This window comes from Pinus tabuliformis, chromosome 5_1 (assembly GCF_031772625.1).
Source record: "Pinus tabuliformis cultivar Carrire ecotype Pingquan chromosome 5_1, CPIR1, whole genome shotgun sequence".
Lineage (NCBI taxonomy): Eukaryota > Viridiplantae > Streptophyta > Pinopsida > Pinales > Pinaceae > Pinus > Pinus tabuliformis.
This window is the reverse complement of record NC_142305.1, coordinates 332,462,224-332,480,693: the sequence shown is the minus strand read 5'-3', so window position 1 is coordinate 332,480,693 and position 18,470 is coordinate 332,462,224. Positions and strand designations below refer to the sequence as shown.

The 18,470-nt window shown below is 40.6% G+C and overlaps 1 protein-coding gene across 1 annotated transcript in view; it reads right to left on the bottom strand.

Moving 5' to 3' along the window:
• LOC149164738 (uncharacterized) overlaps positions 1-18,470 on the bottom strand; it is a 221,262-nt gene that overhangs the window by 195,661 nt on the left and 7,131 nt on the right. The window contains exon 2 of the mRNA XM_089432182.1: positions 4,541-4,636. Coding sequence (XP_089288308.1) covers positions 4,541-4,636 — 96 coding nt within the window. The remainder of the gene's footprint in view (positions 1-4,540; positions 4,637-18,470) is intronic.

Genomic DNA, 18,470 nt, shown 5'->3' with positions numbered 1-18,470 from the left:
TCAATCATAAATCTCAAATCCTCCAGGTTGCTCCACATAGACCTCTTCTTTGATAGAACCATGCAAGAATGCGGTCTTAACATCCATCTAATGTAGGTTCCATCCTTGTGAAGCCACAAGGGATATGATCAAGCGGATGGTCGTATATCTGGCAACAGGTGCAAATATCATAGTCTATACCTCCCTTCTGGGATAAACCACGAGCAACAAAATGAACCTTATACTTTTCCATACTTCCATTTGTTGCATGCTTTATCTTGTAAATCCATTTTGAAGTAACAATTGTCTTGTCCAGGGTCTGGGAACTAATTCCCAGACATCATTCTCCATAATAGACTCATATTCTGTGGTCATAGCATCCTTCCATAGTTAATGCTTGATGACATCTGAGAATGATGAAGGTTCATTTTGTATGATCGTGCTCATGATGGTCAGGTATCCCTGATACCTGTTAAGTTTCTTACTTTGATGGAAGGTTCCTCAGGGTGCAGCATGTCCTTCAGCATCATTAAGTATCCCCCTAAGCCATGAAGGCCTCTTCCTAGAAGAGGAAGGCTCATGTGAATGAGGATCAATCGGATCCATGGGTTCTTCTATATCAGGCATTGATTCATCATCTTTTTCTTTCGGTTCCCTGGTGTCAGCTTCTTAAGAGCTACTCAAAGTCAGCAGATTGTCCACCTTGTTGAGAGCCATATCTTTGTCAAAGGTGACATCATGACTAATCACGACTTCCCTTTGACCGGTGGTGAACATTTCTTCAGGAGTTTAGGAACCCAATGCTTGATGAGGGCATCAATTTTGTACATATACGACGGTGATTGTAGTTTCAGCTCATAGAAACTTTGGAAGTCTTTGATCATGTAGCATGGCCCGGACAACTTCCATCATCGTGTGGTTCTTCCTTCCTGCCACACCATTCTGCTCAAAAGTATGAGGTGTAGTAGTCTCCCTCTTAATGCCAGCCTCAGATATGCCTGAGTGAACCAATTGTAATACATCGGAGGTCTTGCTTTGCCTTGAGGGGAACGGTCCCCTTTTGAGCTTTCTTTCGACACATCCCGGACATACACCTTCTTTCTCTACTTGGAATTCGGGCATCCCTGTCACCATTTGTTTTACACCAAGTAGAGTTTTGTAATGAAGGTGGGCAAACCTCTGATGCCAAAGTTCGGACTGAAGAGTTGTGTCACAAGACACCTAGCGGACTTCCATCGACCTGATATGATGAATCAACACTAAACCCAAGAGTAAAGGCATTTCCATATACATACCTTGCCATTGCTTAAGGTTACCTTGTAGCCTTTGTCTTCCATTGCCGAGATGGACACTAGGTTCTTTTTTAGGTCAGGTACATTTAATACATCCTGGACTTTCTAGCCTTCTTGAATGGTTTTCCTCTTCCTCGATCCCCAGCTCTCCTCTTACCTTTGCTGTTGAATTTGTCATTCCTTTGATTTGCCATCAGAGGGATTTTGATCATTGTCCCGGTGTGAGTCCTTTCTATCAGGGCACTCCCTTGCATAGTGACCTGCTTTATCGCAGATGTAACATCATCCTTTTCTTCCACCCTTAGGTCCAGCCTTTCCTTTTGATTTAGACCCAGAATTATTTCTTTTCTTAGCATGAGAAGAAAAAGCAACAGGAGGACCTTTAGGCAAGGGCATTTCCTACTCTTCTGCCCTTGTTTGTTCTTGAATGCATCTAGCCATTAATTCCTCGAAACTAGGAATTACATTATTGTTCAGAAGAGTAGTCCTAAACACATACCATTCAGATGGTAATCCTCCGAGAGTTGTGAGTGCCATTTCTCTGTCAGTAATGGTTTCCCGTATAGATAGGAGATCGTTCTTGATCTCGGTGATTCTAAAGAAGTATGCTTGCATACTTTCATCTTTACCCTTCTTGATTTCCCTCAACTTATTTCTAAGAAACAAAACTTGATTTGCATCATTAACTTTAAATAAACTCACCAGTCTGTTGTAGATTTCCTTGGAGGTGTCTAGATTAGAGATGTAGGCCACCAAGCACTTGTCGATAGAGTCCCGGATGATCTTCTTTGTTTTGACTTCTCCATTTTTCCATTTGATACAGGCAGCAGCAGATGCATTTGATGAAGGCTCAACAATATTGCCTCTTACATGGTCCAGCACTCCTTGATCTTCAAGGGTTAGATCGATAGACATCTTCCATCCGTGATAGTCAGCTTTCTCACGGAGCTTGTCTTCAGTAGGAAAGAGTGTTGAGAACCCCATAGTTCTTTTAGGATAGCCTTGCCAATCTTCTCTTCAATGGTTGCTCTTGCTCTTGCTCGGGCTTTGTCTTCACCTCAGTTCTGATACCATGTTAAGTTATGGTATGTTCTATGCTTATAACAGTTTACTTCTTTTTCTTATTATATTCCACCGATTAGCAATCACATGTACATAAAGTAAAGTGCAGATAGAACATTAAACGATGTACAGAAAACAAGCCAAGACAAGAGACACAAGATGTGGCGGCTAGCCAGGGACAAACCCCACAATTTGTGGGGAAACCCTTTGATCAAATCTTCTTTTATCTTTAATAATTCAGCAGAGAGAAATAGTACAATAAATCTGATTCATATCAGCAGTAGCAAACCCTAGATCAGCAGCATCAGCATTAGCGGCTTCATTATCAAACTAGGGCAGACGATATCTCACAAACCGACCGTCGGATTGACTTCATTCCACCACCAAAAGTTTCGGCTTCCAGAGGAGGTTCAGATGAACCTACAGCGCAGTTCAAATGAGGATATCTTCTAGGCCACGCAAGTCAATCTTTACTTCTGCAGTTGCAGCTTCAGTTTCAGCAGTTTCTGGCTTCAAACTAGGGCAGTCGATATCTTGCAAACCGTTCGTCAGATTGACTTCATTCCACCACCAAAAGTTGCGGCTTTCAAAGGAGGTTCAGATGAACCTACAGCGCAGTTCCAAAGAGGAGATCTTCGAGGCCACGCAAGTCAATCTTTACTTCAGCAGTTGCAGCTTCAGTTTCAGCAGTTTCCGGCTTCAAACTAGGGCAGTGGATATCTTGCAAACTGTTCGTCGGATTGACTTCATTCCACCACCAAAAGTTGCGGCTTTCAAAGGAGATTCAGATGAACCTACAGCGCAGTTCCAAAGAGGAGATCTTCTAGGCCATGCAAGTCAATCTTTACTTCTGCAGTTGCAGCTTCAAATTCAACAGCTTCCGGCTTCACATGTGTGAGAGAGAGAGACCCATTTCAGCGCAGTAGAGAAAAGACTCATATCTGCGCAGTAGAGAGAGAGAGATGTGATGAGATGAGTGAGTCCAAATGAGGAAAAATCCTCTTATATTTATACACAACGTTGGTGGGTGAATAGATGCGACTGTTGGGCTTCTGAGCCTACATGAGTTGTAGGTCGGCTTGATAATAATTCCATAATCAAAATAAATTCATATCTCCATGAATACTTATCGGAATCGGATGATCTTTATATCAATCCTACACCTCTCGACGAGAGGAATCTAATAAAAATATTAATAAGATGACCCACATGAAGTTTTGCCCTAGTTGCCAATTTTAACACTTTGCCTCTCCACCAATTTTCATGGCTAGAGCACATCCGATGCTACCTCAAATCAACACCATTGACAACAAATAACAATTATTTTTACCCATTAACAAATGAGTTATGATAAGTCTTACAACCTTTTTGGAAAAAAAGAGAAATTAAAGTTGTAATAAATTATCTTAAAAATATAAATAAAAGTACTTTTTTTATTTAATTAATATTTACCAGCCTAGATCCATCTTAACTCCAGATCTACCAAGCGTCGAGAGGGATCGAATCTCTTGAGGTGAGAGATTTGATCGCTCTCAACTCTTGGTAGATCCGGTCTAAAGATGGATCTAGACTGGTTTTATCAAAGCTCCTCTACAATCATCGTCCCTGACTTCACAAAGTAAGCCTCCTTTTGAATGTTAAATGCCTTGCTTGGGATAGAATGCATTTGAACTTTTGTAACTCCTAGTATGCCTAGTAATGGAAGTTTGATTAGGAGCCTTTCTGCATTTCACAACTCATATTGGACTTGCCCATTAACTCCAAACCAATTTATTACCCCTCTATGGAATGGAACCTCTTTTTCAGAAAGAATGCAAAAGGACAAAGTGCTCTCATTTTAAAACATGGTCATGAATCAGGCTGGTAATCCCTGCATTATTAATTCCTGCTGAAACAAAGAGTCCTCTGTTCCCCTAGATCGATTAGTATTATTTTTCCTTTCAAATGATTGATAGGACACTTGACAAGTGAAGGAAACAAACAGTATAAATCCAAGAAGCTTGAAAAGTATCCATATAAGTTGCAATTTGCAGAATCTACATTGCCAACTAAATTCCAAGATTACCAAGATAGATTACTGCAGTGTAATTCTGGACAAAGATTCCTGAGAACTATGCATATAAGTGCAGATTGCAGAATGTATGTTGCCAACTAAATTCTAAGATTACCAAGATAGATTACTGCACTAATATGATTTCATCCCTCACCTCTTTCTCATAAGATTTCATTCCTCGGTCCAAAGCAATAGCATAAAACTCCTCATACCAGTCAGGTTTGGAAGGATGAACCTTGTTCATCATTTTCTGCATTCACAATTCAACTGTTAGTGCAAACAAAAACTGTTTAAAGAATCTATATGCATATCTATGCCAACAGAGTAAGTTTCCTCTAGTGACAAAATACAACCCATCAGCTGTATTGCTGAGGGCACTAGTTCCAACAGTGTGGCACATGAATTTGCATTAAGATACTGCTAGGGCAGAGACTGTACTTCAGAGGAAGCAAGATCAAATTGCCAGGATAAATAAAACCAAAATTGAAATGCAAAACTTGCAGAAAAGATGGTCAGGTTATTGAGAGCATACTTAATATGACAATTATCTAATTCTACATCTCCAGGAATTCACCAGAAAAACAAGTGAGATATGTAGTGTTTAATGTGTTTTAAGCCAAAAGGGAGTTAATATGTCAGTGCCTTTGAAGTTGTCAGCTGCATGAATAATATAACCCTCAATGCCAATATGGAAAATTCCACAGTAAGATAATTGTGCCTGAATCATGTGATGAGCTAAAATTACTATGGGTCACTTCTAAATCAGGTCTAGATTAGTTTTGAAAAAGTTTGAGACAAAGAACCTAACCATAATCACACAAAAAGCAAATCCTTTGTATGAAATAACAAAATTTCTGGAAAACGCTAAGGAAATTATCCTATATTATCCATGACATATGATCTTCATAACTAGTTCAATGCCACTGAGCTTTTGTCACATTTATTTTAACAGATAACAACAGAAATGGCCTGGAGTAAACTTTGAAAAACAGATCAAGATATGGAAATTAATTGGATTAATCTACAGAAAACGTTTTGTCCTGTTGAAAACCACCCCCTGTTTCCTACAAGATATAAAAAGCCATTGAGAGCTGTGAAACACATCAAATATCAATGAAAACTATCAAAATGAGGACAAGGTATTTCAAGGTAATGAATCTGAAGTTTAATGGATAACAATTTTGTGACATGCCTATAGAGTGTTTCTAGTGTGTTCATGGTTCTAGGTTCTAACAAAACTGCAACAAAAAACATATCTACAAACTCCAATAGGAGACTGACAATAGGAAAAACCCACAAGGGTCAAACATCAGTAACTTACTGACTGTCGCATGGTATAGTCGCAAGTCAAGCAAGTTAGAACATTTGCCATGATGATGACCCAGATTTAAAACCCTGTGGGCACGCTCCCCACGATAATGTGATTGACCAGGCTTCCCAGTGTTTAAAGTTTTGTTGTGCACATGAGAAGAAAATGAAGAGAGGCTACTTCCTTTGCTAGGGCTAGGGTTTCAACTCCAGCCACCAAACTGCGTGCACTGTGATCTTCACAATGGCTCATTCAGATAATCAACATATCTTGGAAAGATAGGCTGCAGCGCTCCAGGACCTCATAGCCAAAGCTTCAATTTGAAACATGCCACCTTCCGGAAACTAGACAACTCATGTTCCATAAAGCAGCTTTCAGAGATTCCCAAAATAAGAATCACTATTCTGTCTCCCAGGATTAAGGCCCTTCTTTTTGCAAAGGCAATGAGCAGCGAGTTTAAGGCGGTTGAATGACAGTGTTGCAAATATCTCTGATTTCTCCCAATATTGCCAATTTCTCCCAAGTTTTTCAGGTTGCCAATTTGTCTGATATTTTCTGAGTTTTTCAAGTCCAAGTTTATTCTTGCCAAATTTTTTCGATATTTTCCCCACTATTTTCAATAAGTTTCTTTCCAAAGCCTCAACAGTATATTCTAAAACAGTATTTGCAACATTAGTTGGATCACCAAGTTCTAGAATCATGATTGGAAGAATATTGTGTCCCGTTGATGAAAGGGTCATTAAATTTCTTCCTATGCGGACAGGGTTACATTGTTTTTCCGTCCAAGCTGACAGGGGAAAGAAATTTGATATTTCAAATTAGCCCTTACTTTTTGGGCTCTCGAGGGTGGTTTCATTATAATCAATGAACGCTTGACTTTAATCCTGAGGAAGACAGGCCCAAATCAGTACTAGTGTGGGTTTGCCTCCCACATCTTCCTCTTCTCTTTTGGGATGACCTGACCTTCCAATTCATTGGAAACAACATTGGAAGGTTTTTGGACAACACTGTCCGAAAGACTTACTAATATTCCTGTGAACCTATTTGTGCCAAAGTAGACCTCAACAAGGGGTTCTTGAAAGCCATCCAACTGAATATAGATGTATGGTGTTGTATTCGAGAATGGGATTATGAGCAGCTCCCATGCAAGTGCAATATCTGCCATGAGTATAGTCACTTTAGCAGAGATTGCAAGCATAGGCCAACGCCCTCAACTAGGGTTTTAACCCCAACCATCAAGCTCTTGCATGCACTGCAATCCTTACAATGGCTCATTCAAACAATCAAAATATCTTTGAAGATATACCAAAGCATTCTAGGTCCTTATCGCTGAGGATTTAGAGCATGGCAACCTCCAAAGACAAGAAAATTCACATTTTACGAAGAAGCTTTCAGATATTCTGGAGATAAACATCATTAATATGTTTACCAAGAATAAGGCACTTCCCTTTGTAGAGGCATTGATCACGAAGTTTATGTGGTAGTGACCAAATCACAAAGTTTTAGAATCGTAACTACAAGAATATCGACACCTATTGATGAACATGTCATTAAATTTCTTATGAATTTCTTCATATGTGGACGGGGTTACATTGATTTTCTATTCCACTTGGAGGAGGACAGAAATTTGATATTTTTAAGCGGCCCTTACTTTCTCAGTTCTTTAGGGCTTCATTTGAATTGATGGATGCTTGATTTTAACCTTGAGGAAGACATCCCCAACTCAATCCCAGTGTGGGTCTTCCTCTTATTTTTTGGGATGACCCAACCTTGTGGGTCATTAGAAACAACAACGGAAGGTTTTTGGATGGAGTTGCCCCATAGTCCTACCAATTCTTGTATGCATAATATTGTATCAAAGTAGACATTGAGAAGGGGTTATACTAGAAGCCATCCAATTGAATCTAGATGGATGGTGTCATATTCAACAGTTGGATTATGAACAACTCCCATTCAAGTGGAAAATATGCCATGAGTATGGTCATTTTGGTAAAGATTGCAAGAGAGGGCCACCACTCCCAATCTCCACCCCTAAGTAACCATTGTGATCAATCAATAGAAGGAACCATAGGCAATGAGCATCTTTGTCCACCAAGTCTAAAGTTCCCACTTGGCCCCTGTTTCAAATCTCCGCAAATAATTTTCAAGTTTCTAAAGTTCCCAATGTGGACGCAGAAGTTAAACCCTTAGAAGACCACAATGATTAGGACAAGCACAAGGAAGAGGAGCAATGTTAGTTTCTGTAGCATTGGATGTGTTCCAGCCACGAAATTTGGTGGACAAGCTAGAATACATGAGATCTCCCAAACCCAAAAATCGTTTATGAAAATTCCACCTAGAGATGACTTAATTACATTATTAACCAATTTGTTCATGTACTTAGGAAACTTGGTTAATTAATCAAAATTAATTAATTCAAGGTGAGAATTCTCTAGAAACTCACACGGACCGATCCAGAAATGATCTGAATCATCGATTAAGATTTAATCTTGGTCGTTGGAGTCCCAACAGGGGGATAGAAGAAGGGATCGATGTGTTGATGGAGAAGGCACTAGAGTCACTTGGAGAATTCGATTTTCCAGAGTAGTAGCAATCAGTTATTGGAGAGTTCGAGCTTCAGTGAGGAAACAAAGATGTGACGGGCAAAGACAGTGATCCGAAGGAAGTTTTCCAAATCCAGAGAGGTAGCAGCAAGGAGGCCGAGTTATTCCTAGTGAGAGAGCGCAGCGGACTGCGCAGTTGCTTCATAAAAGCAATTCGATTTGGTTGGAGGAAAAATCGATTCAGTTTCTCGAGGTTGGGAAAGTCTTCAAGGGGGCCAAGAATCAATTTCCTCAGCAAAGACAGGTAAAACGACTTCATCATAGGCAGTGATGAGCTTAGACGTCCAAGGGTCTGCGCAAGCATGTGAAAATTCTATCACTACAGCAACTGATTTATTTTTCCTACTTATTCCACAATAAGTTATTTATGAAATTACTTCAATAAACATTAAAATAAATATTGCTACAGATATCACACTGTAATACAGAAACAAACATATGCACAAGCATTAACACATTGACACAGATATTTTGGACAACAGTCCCCAGAAAAACCCAATGTGGGAAAACCGATGCAGCAAGGGAGGATTTTATTATTCAGCAATTCTTCAGTACAACAGGGTGCCAAACTGGCTTACCCACAGAGAGAAATAATTCTCCAGCACTTCTCCCAATCCCAGCGTCAGCCCGGCTGACCTCTGCGTGGCTCTCAAACCCTCTGTGTCAACCCCTGCTTGACTATGTCAGCCCTGGGCCTCTCTGTGTCACCCACGCAGGCCCAGCAAGTGACTGCGCAATCTTTTGTTGCCTCTGCGTCTGCCTGAAAAGCCCTGTGTCTGCCTCTCCTGCCTCAACGCTGATCTCCAGTGGTTGATCCCGCCTCTTTGCTCCGTACTTGCTGCCTCTTGACTGCTCACCAGACCACTGGTTCAATTTCTCAGCTAACCCTGCTCCAGAAATTGAACTGACTGGTCTCCCTCAGTGTGTTTTCCAAGTGACCCTCAAGCCTCCTCTTATACTTTTCTCGTTGACAAATCAACGGTCGAGATTAAGTCCCTAATCAACAGCTAAGATTAGATCTGCTTAATCCATGACTTTTGGACCATTCTAACATGGTTTTATATTAATACACATTAATATTTTATTTTCCCTAAGTTTAGACTTAGTGACTCCATTAAAAATATTAATTATTTTAATATCTCCCAAACTGTTTAGAATCTGCCCAAACCCTTTCTGGGTATTGGAGATCTCATGTGCTTTAGCCTCTCCGCCAATTTTTGTGGCTAGAGCATATCCGATGCTACCCCAAATCAACACTCCCTCTTAGCGAGGACTGTGCTCTAGCAATACTCCTCACTGAGTATCACCCTAATCATCCGGCATCAGTCCCTGCGCTAATGCTAGGCCTGCTGCCCAACATCCTCTGCATTGTTGCATCCTGTATTGCTACCCATGGCCTTGCCACTGCCACTGCTGCATCTGTACGACAACTCCCTCTGCATCCGTGTTGCTTCTGGTCCTTTCTCCCAACACTGCATCCGCACTGCAACTCCCTCTGCATCCTTGCAGTTATCACTCCCATTTCTGCAACTAAAACATGTTCTTTACCATCCCCATCTTTTCCATGTAGTAAAATTTTGTCTTTCCAAGGGCCTTGGTGAGGATGTCTGCCACCTATTCTCCTATAGGAGTGTAGCTCAACTATACAACTCCTCGTTGGACACAGTCCCTGATAAAGTGACATTGGATATCAATATGCTTCGACCTATCATGAAACACTGGATTCTCAGCGAGCTTGATGCAACTCTGATTATCACACATGATCTTGATCGCCTCCATATTCCTTCTGAATAGGTTTACAAGAAGTTTTCTAAGCCATATGACCTCACACGAAGCTGTGCTTGCCACCATATATTCTGCCTCAGATGAGCTAAAGCCACGAACTTCTGTTTCCAACTACACCATGAGGTCATTCCTGATCCAATGTTGAAACAGTACCTAGAGGTACTTTTCCGATCCACTTAACTTCCTACCCAATCTGCATCAGTAAATCCACTCAATCTGATATCCTTATGCCTAGTGTACAAGAGTCCATAATTGACTGTTTCCTATAAATACCTGAGAACATGTTTGGTTGTTGCCCAGTGCGCCCTCTTCGGTTCCACCATGAACTGACTGAGGGTGTTGACAGTGTAGCAAATGTCTGGCCTGATATTGACCAAATACATTAGGGACCCTATGAGATGCCTATATAGGGCGAGATCGACATCCTTGTCTTCTGATGCATCAATCTCCTTCTAGTTGGTGATCATTGGCGTAGCCATAGGTCTACAATCCTTCATCCCGAATCTTTTCAGGATTTTTGTAGCATACCTCCCTTGCCCAAGGAAGATTTCTCCCTTCAGCGGCCAAACTTCCAACCCTAGGAAGTAGTGCATTCGTCCCAAATCCTTCATATCGAACTTTGTGGTCAGATTCTTCTTGTAGTCCCCAATGAGTCTAGATGATCCTGTCAAAAAGAGATCATCCACATACAATACTAAGATTAGTTGCTCGTTCTCTACAACCAAATAGTAGAGATTCAGATCCGCGTCACTCTTGACAAACCCCATCTTCTACAAGTAGCCATCTATTCGACCATACCATGCTCTTGGTGCCTGTTTCAGCCCATAAAAGGCTTTCTTCAGTCTGCATACATGAGACTTCTTCTCATGAGTTTCAAAGCCCTTTGATTGTTCAATGTATACCTCCTCTTCTATTACCCCGTTCAGAAATGTCGTTTTGACATCCATCTGATTAATCTCCCAATTCCATCTAGGCTGCAAGAGATATTACGGTCTTGATAGATGTATACATAGCTACCGGGGCGAAGGTCTCCTGATAGTCAATCCCTTCCTTTTGAGCATACCCTTTAGCCACAAACCTGGCCTTGTATTTCTCAACAATGTCGTCTACAGCGTATTTGATCTTGTAGATCCATCTTGAACCTACCACTGATCTGTCTTGAGGTCTTGACACCACCTCCCAGACATCATTTACCATTATGGAGTTGTATTCTTCTACCACTGCATCTAGCCAAACCTGATGTTGAGATTGTCTTTATTCTCGGTGGTGATTCAGTCGCTGTTAGAAAGCATCTATGCAGGTTTTCTTGTATAATGCTCATATATTGTAGTTCTCCCCAGTATGATCATGAAGATGTCAAAATGCATTTATTTGCCTTTCTTTAGAGGGTGAGACGGCTTAAATGGAGAGATCAGGGATGAGGGTGACAGCCCCCAAACTTGATCAGAGATGGCCACAGCAAGGCTTAAAGCTAAGGATAGGTTGGATGGAGCTTCCAACTATGTCATCTGGTAGGCTAGGATGTCCTTCCTTCTAGATGAATATGGCCTAAAATCCTACATAGATAATGTGGTAGCAGTTCTCCCGGATGCGGATCAACTGAAGGAATACAAAAAGGAGATGGCACGAGCGAAGAGGATGATTTTGGATGAAGTCTGAGATCACATAGTCTCGCATATTTCTGACAAGAATATTTCTACGGAAATGTGGGTAGCACTCTCCATGCTATACCAAGGTACTTCCAAGCAGCGAAAGATGTTCCTGGAAGAAAAGTTGAGATGCATCAGGATGCAAAAGGGGGAAGGCATAGATCCCTTTCTCACCAAGATTCAGGAGGTCCGAGACCAACTTGCAGTTGTTGGGGCAGCACCTCAACCTTCAAAGCTAGTACGGTTGGCACTAAACAGTGTCTCGAAGGATTGGCAAGTCTTTGTCCAAAGTATATTAGGAAAAGACATGCTACCAGGATGGGATAGAATGTGGGTTGATTTGCAGGAGGACAAGTTGAGGCGAGCTCTTCTAAAGAGCTCCGTCAGCGGCAGCACTAGCAATGGATCAAAGGGCATGAAGGAGGAAGAGAATGTGGCCCTCGCATCAAACGGTCCCAATCAGGGGTAAGGGGAGCAGAAGAAGAAGAAGGACCTATCTAAGGTCAAGTGCTTCAGGTGTGGTGAGTTTGGCCACTACAGTACCTAGTGTCCTCTCAAAAAGATGGACAAGCAGGAGAAGCACGACCAGGCGGCAGCACATGCTGAGATAGATAGGTTGTCCTCCAAGTTGGAGGAAGACTTCGCAATGATGGTAGCCATACCTCCAGGAGTGAGGTGGGGTGACTTAGAGTTGTAGCCCCAGAGAGCTATCGAAATCTAAGTCACCTGACACGGGACACGAAAATTCGAGTGTCTGACATGGGCACATTGACCCTGTTGAGAAATCTAGGGCATAGAGATATATGATTTCTCTTGTAATGATAACTGCTTGTGAGGAATTTTTACTTTCTTAATTAGATTCTTCTTGTACTTGATTATTATTATGTGTTCTTCTTCATCAAATAGCTAACAAACCATAAAGAAAAATGAGACAAAGGACACAAGATGTAGGCGATCAACCAAGGCCAAAACCTCTCCAAGCTTGAGTAAAACCCAACGAATTCTCCTTCTTATAGAAACTTCAATTAATGAACTCCAAGACCTAAACCCTTGACCAAGAACCCTTCCAAGACCAAGTCAATGCTCCTTCCTTGAGTAGCTCCTCTTTTTAGCAACTTCGACCTATCCTGCAACTGCACCTTCAACTTGCCAAGAAACTACAACCTCGACTTGCCTAGAAACTGCAACTTCAACTTGCCTAGAAACTACAACTTCGACTTGCCTAGAAACTGCAATTGCAACTTCGATTTTGCCTAAAAACTGCAACTTCTCTTCTTCACTTAGCTAGATTCTCTCTCCTAGAGAATTCGACTTCCAAAACAACTCTTCTTGGTGACCTAACTTCACTTCTGCAACTTGGTTTCACAACAATAAAATGTGCCCTAATTCCTTCGCATGTGTGGAGAGAAGTAGCCAAAAACAAAACCCAAAACTTCGACTTCTTCTCCTTCCTTCGATCTCCTCTTCTTTGCACTTCTTTTCGTCTCTATGATCGAACTTGTGTGAGTTAGAGTGTCTACTCCAAATGAAGCCAAGTGCCCTATATATAGGCTTTTGTGTGCCTCCTATTAGGCCGACTTGACACTTTCTTAGGTCGACTTGTTGCTCCATTAGGCCGACTTGATGCTTGCATGATTGACTTGGTCTTGGAGGGTCTTTTGACTCTAATTTGACTCAAATAATTTTCTTTACAATATGTAACATGCCCAAAAGGGTCATTCATACATGACAAATGACTCAATGACTTTATAACAAACCTAGAAGCACTCAATGGGTGCTTTGACCTATAAAATAAATTCTCTTGAGCATGAAACCCATGCCTCAAGACTCACAATAATAAATTTATTTTTCTCTTTTCATTAAATATATAAAATCATGATTACATCTGTCATTATGAAGACCGAACCTAGTTACATATTTCAACAGACCCCCCAGAACAGGACACGTAGGACATGTTATATATTATTTTATTAAAAAAAATTGTGTGTGTATATATATATATATATATTAAAAAATTAGATATTTTTTATGCAAATTCTCATTCATGATACAAATTCAAACGTAGATCTAGATTCTACATTGTAAATTTAAAATTTGTAAGTTTTACAAAGTAACATTATGCATACAAATACAATAGTGACAGATGCATCAGTGATCCAATAGGAGAAAGACAAGAAACTACAGTTTTCTCATTAAGTCATCAAAATCAAAATGTGTTACATAGGTAGTAGTAATGCCAATGGCAAATAGAAATAGGCTAATAGAAAATACAAACCAACTACAAGTACAAGGTTGTAGGTAGCTCATGAGTCATCAATCATCATCATCAAAATCAGCGTCACTATCATGGTCACCACTGCTCTCCTCTGCTACATTCTCCTCCTCTGTATCCAATGTTATTTCTGCATCTGTTGGTGTGGAGGATGACCCCTCAACAGTATCACCATCATCAAAAGTGACAGGCTCTAGCACTAACTCATTAAGATCCAAGTAGGCCAATGCCTATTCAACACTGTTGTCCAAACCCATATCATCAGGAAAGACATCCCACATCTTTGTCTTTCCCTTAAACCACTCATCCCTCTGCCTGTAAATAAGACGAAGGTTGGTGTGCACATACACCATTGTCTCTGCCCTGGAATGCTCAAGCCCGCTTTTCTTGACACTGTACAAATTCCTATATGTGCTCCAAATCCTCTTGCAACAAGAGGATGAAGTCACCTGAGAGAGGAGCCTCATGGCTAACTGTTGTAGAGGAGGGCTTGTTGCCCCATGAGTTGCCCACCAAGAATAGGGCTTCTTAGCCCCTTGTCTCTAATCACATCATATCCTGCAAATCAACCAGTGCCATTGGAAAACTCTGCAAAGGCATCCACCACCTCATTAAGGGATGCTCTATCTTGAAAAATCCGCCTCAATATATCCTTCCTCCCTTGTGAAATTTCAACATCCATGTGAGGATGGAATCTACGAGAAGGTCCACTATTCAGCCACTCATGGCTATAGTATTTTGGGTTCAATGAGTGAGTCAAACAATGCAAATGTGTGCAATTCTTGTCCCATTTGCTAACAAGAATATTTTGTATGGTGGTGAAGAAGGCCTCTAATGATGTCTCATACTCGAGGCACACACTGTAAAATAATGGTCCTCATAAATCATGGAATCCCATTCCTCATAAACCTCTCCTGGGATGGGTTGGTTTGTATCTACAAATCATAGCAAAGTAATGATAGGGTCCATGATCTTAATAAGTAGATCTACCCTCTCCCACCAAGCATCATCTAACACTATGTTCCTTCACCCTTTTTAAGGTTGCTTGATTAGTCTTTCTCCAAAAAGACCAAAACTCTAAAATAACCATGGCCCCAAGAGCAGCCTTGGCCTCCCTCAACCTCTTCAACATGATGAATGAAGAGGCAAACCATGTATCTGGAATCTTGAACAATGATAGATCGGTGCACTCCTTATAGATTGTGAGGGCATTTGTATGATTTTGTACAACGTTGCAGATATGTCGTGCATCCTCAATAATACTTCCAATCAAAAGCACACCAAAGCAATAGATTTAAGTGCTAAATTCAAGGAATGGACAATGCGAGGTGTCCAAGATTCTTGTCGATATTTAGCTTCCACAATCATGCCAGCAACCTTCCAAACAGGTGCATTATCTGTAGTGATTTGCCCACAAGAATCAACACCTACATCTTCAATAATTTTAATGAACAACTCACCCATGTATTGTGCATCTTTGTATTGTCCAAGTGAATCCATTGATTTCAAGAAAACTGGTCCATTCAAAGAAGACACCATGAAGTTGATGAGTGGGTGGTGTGTTGGATATGTCCATCCATCAGAAACAATACTAACCCCAGATGTTGGCGATGCTAATTTAATAGGCTCAAGAATTTTGTCCACCTCTTTCTTTGCCTTAGTCAACAATGTGGTTCTAATCTTCTCTAACCCAGGAGGCACATACCTTGATGGAGCCCCTTGCGTTAGAGTTTGGCACATCTTAATAAATAAAGGAGAGCGTGCAACATTAAAGGATATGAAGTTCTAATAGAAAAAAATGCAATGGTAAGATCAAGCTCTTCCTATTTCTCTTTCTGAAAATTCTTGTCCAATGGACCAAGTGCCATTGCCTTTCTTTTTGCTACTTAACCCACACCCCCACCAAAACTCTCAAATGGAACTTTGTTGTTGCTTTTCCTCAAGAATAGAAGGGGGTCGTCATTCTTATTTTTTTTAGATGATGCAGCCACCCTTGCCACACCAACATTGGCCTCTTTTTCCATTTCTTTCCTCTTAGCTAAAGACACCTGTGTACGTGCTCCAATTCCACAACCTAGTAAAGCCAACAAATGACCTTTCACACGGTAATAAGTTCTCTTGAAATGATTGCTACAATAGTTGCATTTCCAAACAACATTGCCTCCTCCCTTCAACTTGTTGTCTGGCCCTTGATCTCTTGTGACATACTTCCACAAAGGATATTTGTTTTTTAAGCCCGTTGTCTTTCTAAATTAATTCTTCACTCAACATTTGAAGTTATTGTTGCAACCCCACTTCCAATAGAGGGAACACTTACAGACCCTAATGAAATTGGAACAAGAGTGGCATCACCAATGGGGACATTCTTTCCCTTCCTTTGCCCCTTCCCTGCTGCACTTTGTTGGAGAAAGTTGTCATTGATGTCAATATGTTGGAGCATTATTGAAGATAACAAAACCCTATCCTAAAGTGCAAACTATAACTGTAGCCTAAGTCGTAGGTACCCTAGCCTTGTTGAAGCCCTATTAAAAATGTCCATGCTGCCCTAGGCCCATTAAAATGATGAAACACTTCAAAGCTAGCCTTGCTGAAAAGCCCTAGCATCCTTGTTCTTGTTCCTTATTTAATGAAGCTGCCCTTGCATACCCTAATCCCATGCAAATAAAATTGTAAAGGTTGTCATAAATCTCTAAACCCTTGACTATTCAAAATATTAAACCTTACTGTCATAAAAGAAAAATTATTTTTTGACCTTAGACATATTACATTGCAATGATTCTTGCATCAACTTGCAGATGGCATCAAGCCCTTTCCAACAGTAATTTGCATGCCCTCTAACTCCTCGTCGTTAGAGAGATATGAATTTTGAAGGTAAAAATTAATATGTCTAGCTGACCTAAACCTCTAATTATACAAGTTGACTCCAATGAAAAGACATGTCGGTTCAATACACTCCAACAACTGTAAATACCCCAACGTCTACTCCATTTGAACTCACAAAAGTTCGGTCAAGAAGAGTAAATTAAGAAGGAAGAAGCCTCTTAGTAATTCTGTATTTTTCGTGGAGCAACCCTTATCATTCTCTGAAAATTTCCTCTGTGGCAAAAGTACAAGATTTCGGGGCATCTTCTGAAGTAAAACTCCTTCTATTGCAGACCTCTGGAGGCATTTCTTCGACCTGTTGTAGCACTTTTTGCAGAACTGTGGACAAACCTCCATTTTGGGCAGAAGATACCTCAGTCCTGTGGAGATTAAGTACTCAGATCTGTTACCTGTATAGAACATCTTCTTGACATATAAACAGAAGTTTGTAAGTTCAGATTTGTAAAAAGAAGTGGCATTGTCCTGTACCTTGGCCCTATGGAGGAAGAATTCAGACCTACAGTTCATTATCACCTTGGTTTTGTGTGTTGTCCTCAAGTTTGATCAGTAACAACCTGTAGCTAACAAAAATTTCAGACCTGTAACTTTAATCTGTGATATAACATGTGACAACAGTCTTGTGAAGAGTGAAATTTGGACCCAAGGCTAATCTTTGTTGCACAACATTCAGACTTGTGGACTTGTGGACTATACTTCGAGCCTGAGTATTTTGGAAGCAGATTGCATTGTGTTCAAGCAGGCTTTAAGCACACGCACACAGTCACATCTTGCAGAGAGTATTGCAAGCTTGGTTGAAGTATTGAAGCAACTTTTAGAGCAATCTGAGTAGACTTGAAGCCTTGAGGACTGTGTTGAAAACAATTTTTTGGGCATTGTCTAGAGCAATCTAGTGACAAAGTTGACGACACCTTTTTGAGCGGGGTAAAGCAGAATAGAAGTCCAGTTGAAGCAAAATTTGAAGAGTATCTCAAATACTTTTGAAGAAGACTTCGAAGACTTGTTGGGAAAGGACCTATTGTGCAGTTATTGGAGAAAACCCTAATCCAAGCAGGGTTGAAGTTTTTGACGCATAAATCGAAGGCTATTTTGGACCCTAAAGCCTTGTAGATTCGGGAGAATACCTTGGAGCACCTAATTGAAGATATCTTGCATTGTTGAAGATCTATTTGCAGAAGCTAATCTGGGAGGCATTAGTGGAGAACTTGATGCATTGTTGAAGGACCTCATGGAGTGACATTGAAGGAACTTATATTGGGAATCATGAAGAGCTTTGAAGACTCTTTCAGTGATTGGTAAAGTTGTCATTGATGAAAAAAAAGTTATTGAAGACTAATTGAATACATTGTTCTTTGAGAAATCATCAAGGCTTGTTGCAGAAGAAATTGGAGGCCTTGAAGGATCTATTGAACCCAGATTGAAGAGTTAAAGCAGATTAACAAGGTTGGAGCCTCATAAAGACAAGATTGGAACCTTGTGGAAGATAAGGTTGGAGCCCTAGAGGTTGGAGCCTCGTGAAGTCCAAGTTGGTGCTTCGAAAAGTACATGTTGGAACTTGGTGGGTTGAAAATTAGTGTCTTCATCTA